Consider the following 12845-nt stretch of genomic DNA (forward strand, 5'->3'; position numbering starts at 1 on the left):
CTGGTTCTTCTATGCTCTCTGTGAATCTCCCCCTTTATTCAAAATGTTTCTCTTTTATAGGATTCCAGTAAAGTAATCAAGACCCACCTGGAGTCGGTGGAGACACACTCCACCTAATCCATCTTGACAGCCACTCTTGATTGAGTCACATCTCCAGGGTGATGATCTAATTAAAGTTTCAAACATACAGTGCTGAATGGGGATTAGAAGAAATGGCTACCTTTACAAAATGAGATTAGGATTAAAACATGGCTTTTCTAGGGTACATACATCCTTTCAAATCAGCAGTGTCTGAAGAGATAAGACATAGGTGTGTAAAAAGTTAAATAACATTCGTTTCATAAATTAATATTGAGAGGAGCTATATATGGAAGGCCCTATATTGGGCTCTAGTGACTAGCAAGAACATACTTCCCAGTGGCCATGAGGATTAAATCAAGTGAAATTATAGGTACAATTTCATTATGTAAATGGTGGACAGAATATAGTGTATGCTTAGTGTTTGTTGTATTTGTTGTATGCGTGCATGTCTGAATTTAAAAAAAGTCCTGTGTCCTAAAGAGGCTGGTCCCTCTGGCTTTCAGGATTTATCTGACCTATGAAGCAGCTAGAAGGAAAAATCTGAGATGATGGAATGGTAGCCCATGACAAATTCTGAGATCTGCTTTGTTGCTGCTTGTTAAATTGTGCTTTGAAAATTATTGCTTTTTTCTGTGTATATGTTATATTTTACAATTAAAAAAAAAAAAAAAGTCCTGTGTTCCATCTGGACCAGAAGTCCGTAAACCTTGGTCAGAAACTCCTGGGAAACTTTTAATAGACGTATCCTAACTTCCATCCCAGACCTTTGGGAATGGGGGTGGTAGAATCAACATTTACTGAAAAGTTTCCCAGGTGATCTGATGATAGGTTCAGCAACTCCTAGCCTAGATTCTACTGGAATGCTGGTCATAAGCATGTCACTGATTGAAAACTACTAGAATGGGCATTTATTAGAAATGACTCTAGATGCTCTGTGTGGACAGCTCATTGGCAAAATCTGCAAGTCAGGTAGGATTTACCCGCCTCCCCTATCCTGTTTGGACATCAGTGTGAGCCCAGGGAACACAGATCCATTTTCATGTTAATCTCACTCCGACTAAAGAAGTTAACTTACTTCCTTAGTATTTATTTATTTCCAAACTTACTTTAGCTAATGACCCTTCCAGAAACTTGCAGGGACCTCCAAAGTGTTCTGTTTCCCTTCTGTTTGGCTGTTTTCAAGTCCACTCATCCTGATTCCTATCCCAAACACTGTTCTGTATGCAGAGTGTGACAAAAATCTCTTTGGATAAGAAGCTACTGTCATCCTGATTACCCAGTTCTGAAATTTGACTCATCTTTGGTTCTTCCCTCTCTCCTTTGACTCCCCACGTCCACTCAGCTGCAAAATCTATTATTTCAACAAATATTTCCTGGGTGATTTCTAAGAGGCACTGCACTAGGTGCTCTAAATGCACTATTTCGTTTTATCTCCACAGCAACCCTATGAGGGTGGGTAATATTCCCATTGTACAGATGGGGAATCAGGTGTAGAGAAATCAGATGATTTGCCAGTGCTAAGAAAACTAGGCAGCAAAGGACTCAAACTTGGGTCTTTCAGTCTTAATAGCTCTCATCCCTTGACTTCATTTTCAGAGTAGTCCCAACTCCCTACTTTGCAACCCTCCAAATCTGTTCACAGCACCCCTTTCTCACCTTGTGAACATTACTGATTACTTAATGTTCCTCATATGTGTTTTCTTTCCCCTATGCTTTTGCTCCTCCTCTTTCTTCTACTTTAAACCACCCTTTCCAATCTTCTCCTTTCTACTCTCAAAGCTAAAGGTAGTTTCTTTCTTCTCAGAACCCCTGTGGTATTTTATCTGATCCTCTTTTATGGCAGTTAGAACTTGCAGCTGCCTCATTGTCATGTGGGTGACATGTGTCCCCAGCCATCTGTCTCCTGTGTTCCTGCCCTCAGTCACAAGGGAGAAAGGCCAGGGTCTGAAACTAAGCACACATCCAACTTCACTCTGGCTGAACAGTCCACTCACAATGCATCAAGAGCTTAGTTTCTTTTAAAAAGAATTGGGTTTATTTGTAAATTTTCTTCAGAGAAACAAAATGAAGTTAAGTCTGTAGTAGAAAGGAAAGCATTCATTATCTTCCAACAGTTAAGCAGAATGACATTAGGATTATTGGCTGTTTGGGTTTTCCATTAGATCAGACAATTGGAAGGTGACGGTCAGGAGATCTATGTGTAATAGTGATTCCCTTGTGACCTTGAACAGTTCACTTAACCTCTCAGAACCTCATTTTTTTCCATCAGTACAAGTACATGGTATGTACTAAGGGGAAAGGAGGGTATGGGAAGGGTTGATAGAAATTATTTCTAAGGTCTCTTCTTGCCCAGACATGCTTTAGCTTGAACCATCTGCTCATTCCCAGAGCATCTTAAAGAAAGCAGAATAATTTAATGATTAAGAATGTGGGCCTCAGATTCAGTTTATCAGTTTAGATGCTTTGTTTTTGCTTGCAAGCAATAGAAAGCTAAATTCAGTTGGTTTAAACAAAAATGGGATTTTATTGACTCATGTAACTAAAAAGTCTAGGGGTAAAATCAGGTGTCAGGTATAGTCTCATCCAGAGATTCTTAATGTCTTCGGGACCCTGACTCCATTTCTCTGTGATTCTCCCAGATTTACCATCCCCCATGGATGGCTTCATTCTCAGAGTAGCAAAATGGCTGCCAGAGTTCTACACCCCGCATCTGCACATCACTCTGGTTCAAAGCAAGAAAGAACTTTTCTGTTCTCTGCCATCAAACCAAAGTCCTGGGTTTTGCTGTCACTGGATCAAATTATGTTATAGGCCCACTTTTCATCCAAACACTGACTGGGGAACACCAAGAACTGATTGATTCAGATCAGTTCAATTCCAACTCTTGAGATTAGGGAGATGTCACCCAAATCATGTGACTGTTATGTAATGGATGGAGGAGATTAAATCACATTGCCCATCGTTGAAGTCACATTGCCCGTTTTTTGCCCGTGATCTAGTTGTGTGATCTTGGGTAAATTCTCTAACTTTATCAAGCATCAGTTTCCTCAAGTGTAAAATGAGATAATACATATCTCAGATAATAATACATGTTGCAAAGATTAAATTAAATAATATATGTAAAGCATTCAGCATTATCCCTGCACAGAGTAAGTGCTTTGTGATGATGATGGTGAAATCAAAGAGGAGCAGGGAGCAATGGCATTTGCCTCAGTCTAGGAAGGAGCTGGCCTATGGGAATGCTGTCTAGTCAGGAGTGCACATACTTGCCATGTTGAATACTACTGTTTGACTTACTGCCCACATCATACTCTTCCCTATCACTGCCTTTCTTTGCTCTTATATTCTGTCTTGTCTAGAAATGCATTCCATCTTCTTCCTTGCCTCTCTAAACTTCCTCATCTTTCAAGGCCCGGCATTAAGGATTTCAAGGAGCCTTCCTTGACTAGTCCTGGCAACTCTCATTGTCTTTCTCTCTTTCAAACATCACTCGGACTCCCAGCAGTAGTTCAGGTCAGTGACTTCATATATTTGTTACTGGGTCTCTCCATGAGCAGGGTCGGTCATGGATAAGAGCTCAAGTTTTGTAGTTAGATGTGGATTTGTCATCAATAAGCAGTGTAACTTGGGAAAGTTATTTAACCTCTCTATGCCATTGTTTCCTCATCTGTAAAATAGATCTTTTTTTTTCTTGGAACATTTGCTTTTATTCAGAAAAAGAAATAAAACGAAAACAGAAAAAAAAATTATACATGCCATACCCCTTACCCCTCCCTTTCATTGATCACTAGCATTTCAAACTAAATTTATTTTAACATTTGTTCCCCCTAATATTTATTTTTATACCATATGTTCTACTTGTCTGTTGACTAGGTAGATAAAAGGAGTGTCAGACACAAGATTTTCACAGCACACAGTCACATTGTGAATGCTATATCATTAGACAATCATCTTCAAAAAACATGGCTACTGGAACACAGCTCTACATTTTCCGGCAGTTCCCTCCAGCCTCTCCATTACATCTTGAATAACAAGGTGATATCTACTTAATGCATAAGAATAACCTCCAGGATAACCTCTCCACTCTGTTTGGAATCTCTCAGCCATTGACACTTTGTCTCATTTCACTCTTCCCCCTTTTGGTGGAGAAGGTTTTCTCAATCCCTTGATGCTAAATCTCAGCTCATTCTAGGGTTTTTTGCAATCCCTTGATGCTGAGTCTCAGCTCATTCTCGGGTTTTTCTCAATCCCTTTATGCTGAATCTCAGCTTATTCTAGGATTTCTGTCCCACGTTGCCAGGAAGGTCCACACCCCTGGGAGTCATGTTCCACGTAGACAGGGGGAGGGTGGTGAGTTTGCTTGTTGTGTTGGCTGAGAGAGAGAGGCCACATCTGAGCAACAAAAGAGGTTCTCTTGGGGGTGACTCTTAGGCCTAATTTTAAGTAGGCTTGACCTATTCTTTGTGGGGTTAAATTTCATATGAACAAACCTCAAGACTAGGGGCTCAGCCTATAGCTTTGGTTGTCCCCACTGCTTGTGAGAATATCAAGAATTCAACTTGGGGAAGTTGAATTTTCCCCTGTTCTCACCATTCCCCGAAGGGGACTTTGCACATACTTTTTTATTCACTGATCTGGGATTTATCGGGAATCACTCTGGACAAACCAACAAAATCTGATGTCCTACTCAAGGTTCCATGTACTTATGGTATTCAATTAAGCTCTCTACATAAATTATATTAGGAAATGCACTAGTCAAAATATAAATTTTATACCAAATAAACATTTTTTGCTTTAGTCTCACACATAAGTTGAAATTTTAAAATATTAACTACCATCTATTTTCAGTACCCTGCAGTAATGATATTCCTTTGTTCTTCCTCATGCAAAAACATTTTTAAAATTTGTACATTTAGTCACTATCATTGCATACTCTAGGCATTCCTAGACTATACCATCTCAATCTTTATCGTCTATCTTTCTTTTGATTTCATTTGTGCCCCCAACCCTCCTCCCTCTATCATTCTCACATTCAGCTTTATTCAGTGTTTTAACATAATTGTATTACAGTTAGGTAGTATTGTGCTGTCCATTTCTGAGTTTTGTAAAATAGATCTTAATCATGCCTACCTTAGAGAGTTATTGAGAGAATTAAATGATTTAATGTATGTAAAGAACTTTGTATGGTGCTGACCCAGTATAGATCTTTGTGGTTATTTTTATTAGTTTCTTGAGGGCAAGGTCTGCATTATATTTTCTGCAATAGATGTGTCCATGCTGGGCACGTAGTAGGTGCTGAATAAACACTTGTTAATGGTTTTGAGTATGGAAGCTATCTCCCCACAACCACCCACCATAAACAAACAGCTGCCCCTAAACCTTGGCACAGTCAGTGAGGCAAAGAACATAATGTGCAAGATTTAAAAAGTAACTGACAGGAGGATGGCGTGATAGGGAGGAACAGCAGATAGCACATGTACGCAACAGGAAGCTAAGAGGAAACCAGCAAGAAGCTCTTTTATGTTCCACCCCGCCAGCCATCAAGTTCAGCACCGTGCAAGTCATTGTTTGATTCAGCCGATGATGAAATGGGACTCAGCCAGTCTATGGACTTTCCACCTGTAACAGGACCCCACCTTGTAGGCTGTGGAGATGTGATGGAGGGTCACAATCTCCAGGTAAGTGTCTCCACCTCCGTCCCTGGTGCTGCACCTCCTACTCCTTCTGCCTGCACCTTGACTTCCTGATAGTAAGTCTGATTGTGGAGTCCCGGGTGGGGAATCTGACTCAGAACTGGTGTGGGTCTGGTTGTAAGGCCCAGGTGATTCTGATGCTCAGCCCCAGGTCTAGATCTGCCTTCCCTGCCCTTCTTCCTCTTTCTAATTTTGAATATCCCAATAGACAGAGATGATGGGTTCTTTTTCCATTTAGGAGGAAAGCAGATTTAAGTGTCAAAGGTAACTGTCAGAACCTTTCACCTTTCTTGAAGGCAGATGCCTGATTCTGGAGAGGTGTTGTTTTTTTTTTTTAATCTCATCCTAATCTGAGTATATGCGAGGAGGAGCAATGAGCCATATGCCATTGGCTTCTGGTTCCCAGCCTGGGTAGGAAGATGGTCTCCTTTTACTTCTCTCCCACTTCATTCTGTTTTCTCCTCCTTTGGCTTCTTGGCTCCCTCTGTTAGTTTCCATGTCTTTCTCTGTTGGCCCTTGGACTGTCCCCTACCCCTTGTGAGAGGCCACATGTTCTAGTAACTCTAGTAACCTGTGTAAAATAAATGTGCTGTTGTTTTCCCAGGACAAGTCTGGAGGAGTGGCCTGGGTGACCCACCAAGCCACTTCATTCTGTATTAGTCCTAATCACTAGGTCCTGGAACTCTTCTAAATCTGGGCTAAGGACTTAGGTTTAAACCTTTGAAGGTCTCAAACACTGAAAATATTTTGGTGCCCCCAAGATATAATTCAAAATACAGTTGGATATTTGAAATAACATGACTCACATGTATGCTAAAAATAAAATTGATTTTTTTCTGGATTTTCTGAATGTAAAACTCAGATATATTAACTGAAGCTTAATTTCCCTCTGTTTTGCTGCCCTGCTTTGCTGATGACCTAAACACCTACCATGTGTATCAATTAGGAAATCTAGCAGTGCCGGGCGTCTTTGCTCCAAGCAGCTGTTCTCTTCTTTCCTGCAGGGTAGCTTCTTTCGACTCTTCTACCCCTGCCAAGAGGCAGAAGAGACCACGGAACGGCCCCTGTGGATTCCCCGCTATGAGTACTGCACCGGCCTTGCTGATTACCTGCAGCTTAATAAGCGCTGGGGGGGGGTTGCTGTTCAATCTGGCTGTGGGTAAGGGCTAGTGTGATCCGAGATGCATTTCCAGTTGCTTGATCATGTTCCTAGGAGATCCCCAGGAAGACACACCACCTTGTAGTTTGCATTGCTCAGGGGAGGGTATTGTCCAAGCCTTTTGTAATAGGACATCCATTCACTCAGGGTAGTGTAGAGAGTTGAGAATTATATACATAAGAGCTTGTGTTATGGATTGGGATTTGAGTTCAAATCCACACTTATTATTTACTAGCTATGGGCCTTAGGCAAATTACTTAACCTGTGTCAGCTTTAGTTTCCTCATCTGTAAAATGCCTGCCCTGCAGGGTTGTTGGGAATGTAGGTAAAGCATTCTTGTGCAGTGGCTGGGACACAGAGTGTAGTCTATAAATAGTGGTTATTACTCATTTATCAGCATGTATTCATTCCCATTCTGTGCTAGCTATTTTTTGGATCAGAGAAACATTCTTAACTACCAAGGATCAAAGAGTCTCCTGCAGTTCTCCCTCCCAGTTCTCTCCTCTTCTGAGTAGGGTCATGTTGATTCATCCAATTCTCCCAAAGCTCCCATCTCTAGGAGCTCTAGATGCCACTGCCTTGGCATCTCAGGAATTTATTCCATAGTTGTTCAGTACTGCTTCTGGGGATTTAACTTCCTATTTTCTGTTGTTCTATTGTTCATGCTCCCCAGGGAAGAAAAGGGGAAAGAAGAGGTAGTAAATTGCCTTGGGCTGCTTAGGGGGGAACGGGGAACAGTGGTTCTACTGAAGGGAAAACACATGCTCCCACCCATGCCTATGCCCGTACTGCCTTTGGGATTACAGCTTTGCGGCATTCAGAGGTTCTATAGCCCCTGTCTCTGCTAGGATCTTGTCGCCTGCCCGTCAGCTGGAATGGCCCCTTTAAGACAAAGGATTCTGGATACCCTTTGATCGTCTTTTCCCATGGCTTGGGAACCTTTAGGTAAGAGTTTTTCTCTCTCAGACCTTGTTATATTCCTTACCTAGTGACAACTGCTGAGTCTCATTCTCAAAGGGCAGAGAACAGACATTTCCATCTGTTAGAATTCTATCTTATTTCCATCTTATCTACTGCTGCTTCATTCTATAGCATTGGGTCCACTTTCTCTGAAAGACCTCACCCAAGCCCCTTTCACCTCTTCTCTGAGGTTTCACATCCTTCATTTCTCATCTTCCAGCATTTATGTAAACAAACACTTTTAGCTTTCTTTCTGTATAACAGCCCAGAAATTTTAGGAGGAACCTGAGCTTTATAGTGAGATAAACATTCATCCAATAAATATTGGGTGACTACTATGTACAAGGCACTGGTGTAGCAGTGAATGATAGACTTGTTTTTGGCACTGGTGGAGCTAGCAGTTGAATGCATAAGTCTCAGCTGTACTACTAGTACTCTGAGAGTTTGGGAAAGTTTGTAACTTTCTGAGTCTACATCTAGTAATGTGTTAAGTGAGGATGATGCTCTCACAGATTTGCTTATGGAGATTCAATTAGATTGGCACCTAGATGTTTATGCACATCACTTCTCTCCCTTTCTCTGCATGGAGAAACATGGTGAAGGTGAGCTAATATATCTTAACCAGATTTCAGAAAATTTTGGCCTAAGTTTTACAAATCAGTATCCATTTAGAGTTCTTTCCATGAATTCTCATTTCTACACCTTGGTATTCTATTCATAACTATTCCTAATACATACGTTCCTGTTTAGGCTTGTGAATGTTCCTATGTATTTTCATCCATTAGCATATATAAGTCTAGTTTATGTCCCAGAGTGTTACAATCTAAAAGACATCTATTCTTGCTTCCCCATCCCCCAAAACATTGTCCATACTGTAGCCAGAGATATCTATTTTATTTTATTTTATTTTTATGTTTTTGCATGGGCAGGCACCAGGAATCGAACCCAGGTCTTCAGCATGGCAGGCAAGAACTCTGCCACTGCGCCACCATCACCCACCCCAGAGATAACTATTTTAAAACCATATATATATATGATCTTGTCTTTCTAGCACGTGGAACTGTGCATGGTATATAGTAATAGTAGGTGTTCAGTAACTACTTGCTGAATGAATGAATGTCATTTTCCTACTTAAAAAATTTTAATGGCTTTCTGAACTTAATCCATTTCTTTACATGGTCTTACCTGGATGCCTGTCCAAGACAAATGTTTTCAGCCTTGTTTTTGCTAATTGCTACTTTGGCTCTCAAAACAAACTGGCCTTCTTTCATTTACTTAAAGACACTATGTTATTTCCTGCCTTAGGATTTTCATCTGTACTGTGCTTTGTGGCTGTTCCCTTTGTCCAGAATATTTCTGCTTCTCTCATCCTCTTCCCCCTTTCCCTCTTTTGCATAGCTAATTCCTGACTACTGTTAAAGTCTTAGTTTGGATATCACTTCCTTAAGGACACCAATCTTAACTCCAGATATTATATTCAATTAAGTTTTCCAGTAATGTGCCCTCATAAGAAAATCTGTACTTCCCAATATTAAACATAATTGTAATGAACTAATTGTGTAATTATTCCTCAATATCTGCCCCCCCCACTAGATTGTAAGCTCCATGAAGGCAGAGACCATGTAGTTGTTTCTCAATACATATTTATTGAATGAATAAAAGAATAAATACAAAAGGTCTATCATGCTAGGTTCTCATTCATTCATTCAGCAAACATCTCTTGAGCACCTGATCTGTGCCAGATCCTTGACATGAGGGAAAGGTGGGATACAGAGAAATAAATAAATCATGATCCCTGCCTCTAGGAACTTGCATCTACTAGGGGAGCCGGAATGTGGACCCTCATAACTATTGCACAGGGCAGAGGGTGGAGAATAGATATGGAGAAGAGGTTAGAAGGCAAGTAGATGATTTTCAGTGTCACTTTTTATTCAACAAATTGTGTACCTGCTATGTGCCAAGGTTTTTATCAGAATTGGTTATGAAAAAGAAGATAGAGTTTCTGCCCTCAGGGAGATTACAGTCTACTGGGGAAAAGAAACTGAAAATCATTCCCTCCTGAGCCTCATAAATATTTTATATAGAGGTGAGCACATGACTTTAGAGGGTGATCTTTTTGGTCTAGGACTCTATGCTGAGACTTCATACCTCTATAAATCTGGGTAAGTCAGTTATAAATACTCTTCATTAATCAGAGTGAAATTCCAAGAAAAATGGCAGGGATGGAAGGGGGTGTTATTTCCTCTGATTATGTTAGTGGTTAATTCAGGCTCTGAAATCCTTGCCATAGGTTTCAGATCTATGGCTTCCCATCTCTTGGAGGAATAAGTACATTTAAATATTACTTAGTCATTTATGGTGTGCCTTTACAGCCATTGTCTCATCTCAGTCTCATGCAGTACTGTGAGGTAGACAGGCAGAGTACATATTTTACAGATGTGCGAAATGGCTCATAAGGGCAATCTGCCCCAGGCTTATACGTTTGAGCTAGGAAGGGATCAGAACTCTTTCTGGCTAGGTCCAGTATTTCTTTTACTGCCTCCTTCAGAAAAGTGGGAGAAGATAAAAAGATACATAAGAAACTGATGTTCCTGTATCAATTAGGGTTAGGGTAAGTTGTATTTAACAGAAATAATAATAATAGTGATTTAAACAAGATAAAGTTTATTTCTCTCCCAGATAAGAAGTGTAGGGGTAAATAGTCCAGGGTTGATATGGTAGCTCCACAAAATCATCAGAAAGCCACACTTCCATGATCTTGTTCTACCATGTATGGCTTCCATTGCTAAGGCTATCTCATGACACAGAGTGGTTATTTTAACTCTTATCTATTATGCCCACATTCCAGGCAATAAAAAGGGAGCAGTTTGGTTTTTAAGGACACCGCCTGAAAGTTTTATGTAACACACCTGGTTATATCTTGTTGACTAGAGCTGCTCTGGCCATTTTAGTAGTCCCTAGCCACATGTGGCTATTAAACACTTGAAACATGGCTTTTCCAAATTAAGATTTGCTATAAGTGTAAAATATACACTGGATTTCAAAGACTTTCTAGGAAAAAAGAGTGTAAAATATTTCAATAATTTTAAAATTTTGGTTATATGTTAAAATAATATTTTAGATATATTAGGTTAAATAAAGTGTATTATTAAAATTAATTTCACCTGTTTCTTTCTATTACTTTTTAATGTGTGTACCAGAAAATTTAAAATTATCCTTATATTGTTATAATGGTAGCATTATATCTCTTTTGGAATGTGCTGGGCTGTTAAATCACATAGACATACCTAGTAGCAAGGAAGTCTTGGAAATGCGATATTTTGATGGCATGACAGGAACGTATTCCTTTTTTTCCTGTACAGTTGGAGGACAGACAGAAAAATCTACAGGATAAATCACAGATGAGCTGCATATTAATGAATTAACCAGGGTTTTTGTCCTCAAGGAGCTTACCGATTATTTTGGGAGGTAAACAGATATATATAGTCAATAAAAACACAGTTATCGAAGTTATCAAGGTATATCTCAGAAGAAAAGATGAGTCAGTGTTTGTATGGGATTGGAAAGTACAATGGATTGATTTATGAATGCTTCCTGGAGGAGGACGTCCATAGCCTTGACAAAAAAGGAATATGCTGGCTGGAGAAAGCACCTTGATGAGGGCTGCCCCACATGAAACATCCTCCATTCACTCTTTTGAGGTGGTCAGTAGAGCAGAGCATGGTTAGAATGGGGGCTAAGACTGGGCTATTCTTTTGATTGCTTCTGTTTTCCTTCCTTGATCTCTAGGACATTGTATTCAGCCTTCTGCATGGAGCTGGCCTCCCATGGCTTTGTGGTTGCTGTGCCAGAACACAGGTGAGAGATGACAATCATAATAAACTATCATGATTTAGGTGTCTTCAATGGGCTAGGATATAGACTAGTCCCCTATTGATATTTTGTTTCTGATCCTCACCACAACCATGCAAGACAAGTATTAGCCTCATTTTAACAGTGAGAAAACCAATATTCAAAGATAGGAAATATTAACTTGCCCAAAGTGACACAACTGAGTTGGGGTTCAAATTCAAGTCGATCTCCAAATCAGTGTTTTTTTCTGGTCTACTATACATGGCCCCAAATCTTCTTTACTGGCTATAGGATGATCTAGATGTCTTGACTCAAGAGGAGGAGTTGGTAAAGGGAAAAAATAAGATTAAGAGTGTCTTCATGTTTCTCTCTGATAGCATATGTATTTCAGGGACCGATCAGCTGCAACCACCTATTTCTGCAAGCAGGCCTCAGAGGAAAACCAGCTTTCCACTGAGTCACTGGAGGAGGAATGGATCCCATACCGTCAAGTTGGGGAAGGGGAGAAGGAATTCCATGTTCGGAATCCTCAGGTAGGCTGGTTCCAGTTGGAGGGAGAGTTAATAAATATATCCTTTCTATGCTATACTCAGTAAGGATTGTAACTAATCCTCTCTCATGAAATATTAATCATCGTGGTTCTGAGCTTGCCACATTGTCAATTGCAAGTGACAGAAACTCAACTTAAGTTTGTTTAAGCAAAAATAGGAGTTAATTGGCTCATACAAGCAGTCTGTAGGAAGGGCAAGACTGCTGGGACTGGACTTGAATGCCATTAGGACTTGCACTTCATTTTTTTATCTTTTTCTCCTCTCCTGTTGACCTCATCTGCAAACTGGCTGACTTTATAAGGTTAGAACCCCAGCTCTTGACAGCATTGAGCTTGCATATGTGTAACCTTGTTGTTTGAGAGAATAGGACCATTTGGTGATGCACCTTTAGCCCCTTCCCCAGCCCCAAGTTGCAATTTGAAAAATCTTGGGGGTGTACTGGGGAGAAGTACCAAAATTGGAAGTCCCCACCAGAAATACATGGTTAGATTTGGCATGAGATAGCGGGGACAGTTCTTTAGAAGGTAGGATTAAGAGGAGAAGAGCGGA

General features: G+C 40.3%; 1 protein-coding gene across 1 annotated transcript in view; it reads left to right on the top strand.

Annotated features, from left to right (window-relative positions):
- The window catches only part of PAFAH2 (platelet activating factor acetylhydrolase 2), a 35102-nt gene that overhangs the window by 2440 nt on the left and 19817 nt on the right, over positions 1-12845 (top strand). The window contains 6 exon segments of the mRNA XM_077150763.1: positions 5619-5759; positions 6779-6904; positions 6906-6933; positions 7782-7878; positions 11683-11751; positions 12137-12278. Of these exon segments, the coding sequence (XP_077006878.1) occupies positions 5670-5759; positions 6779-6904; positions 6906-6933; positions 7782-7878; positions 11683-11751; positions 12137-12278 (552 nt within the window). The 5' untranslated portion in view covers positions 5619-5669.

Source organism: Tamandua tetradactyla, chromosome 2, assembly GCF_023851605.1.
Source record: "Tamandua tetradactyla isolate mTamTet1 chromosome 2, mTamTet1.pri, whole genome shotgun sequence".
Taxonomy (NCBI): Eukaryota; Metazoa; Chordata; class Mammalia; order Pilosa; family Myrmecophagidae; genus Tamandua; species Tamandua tetradactyla.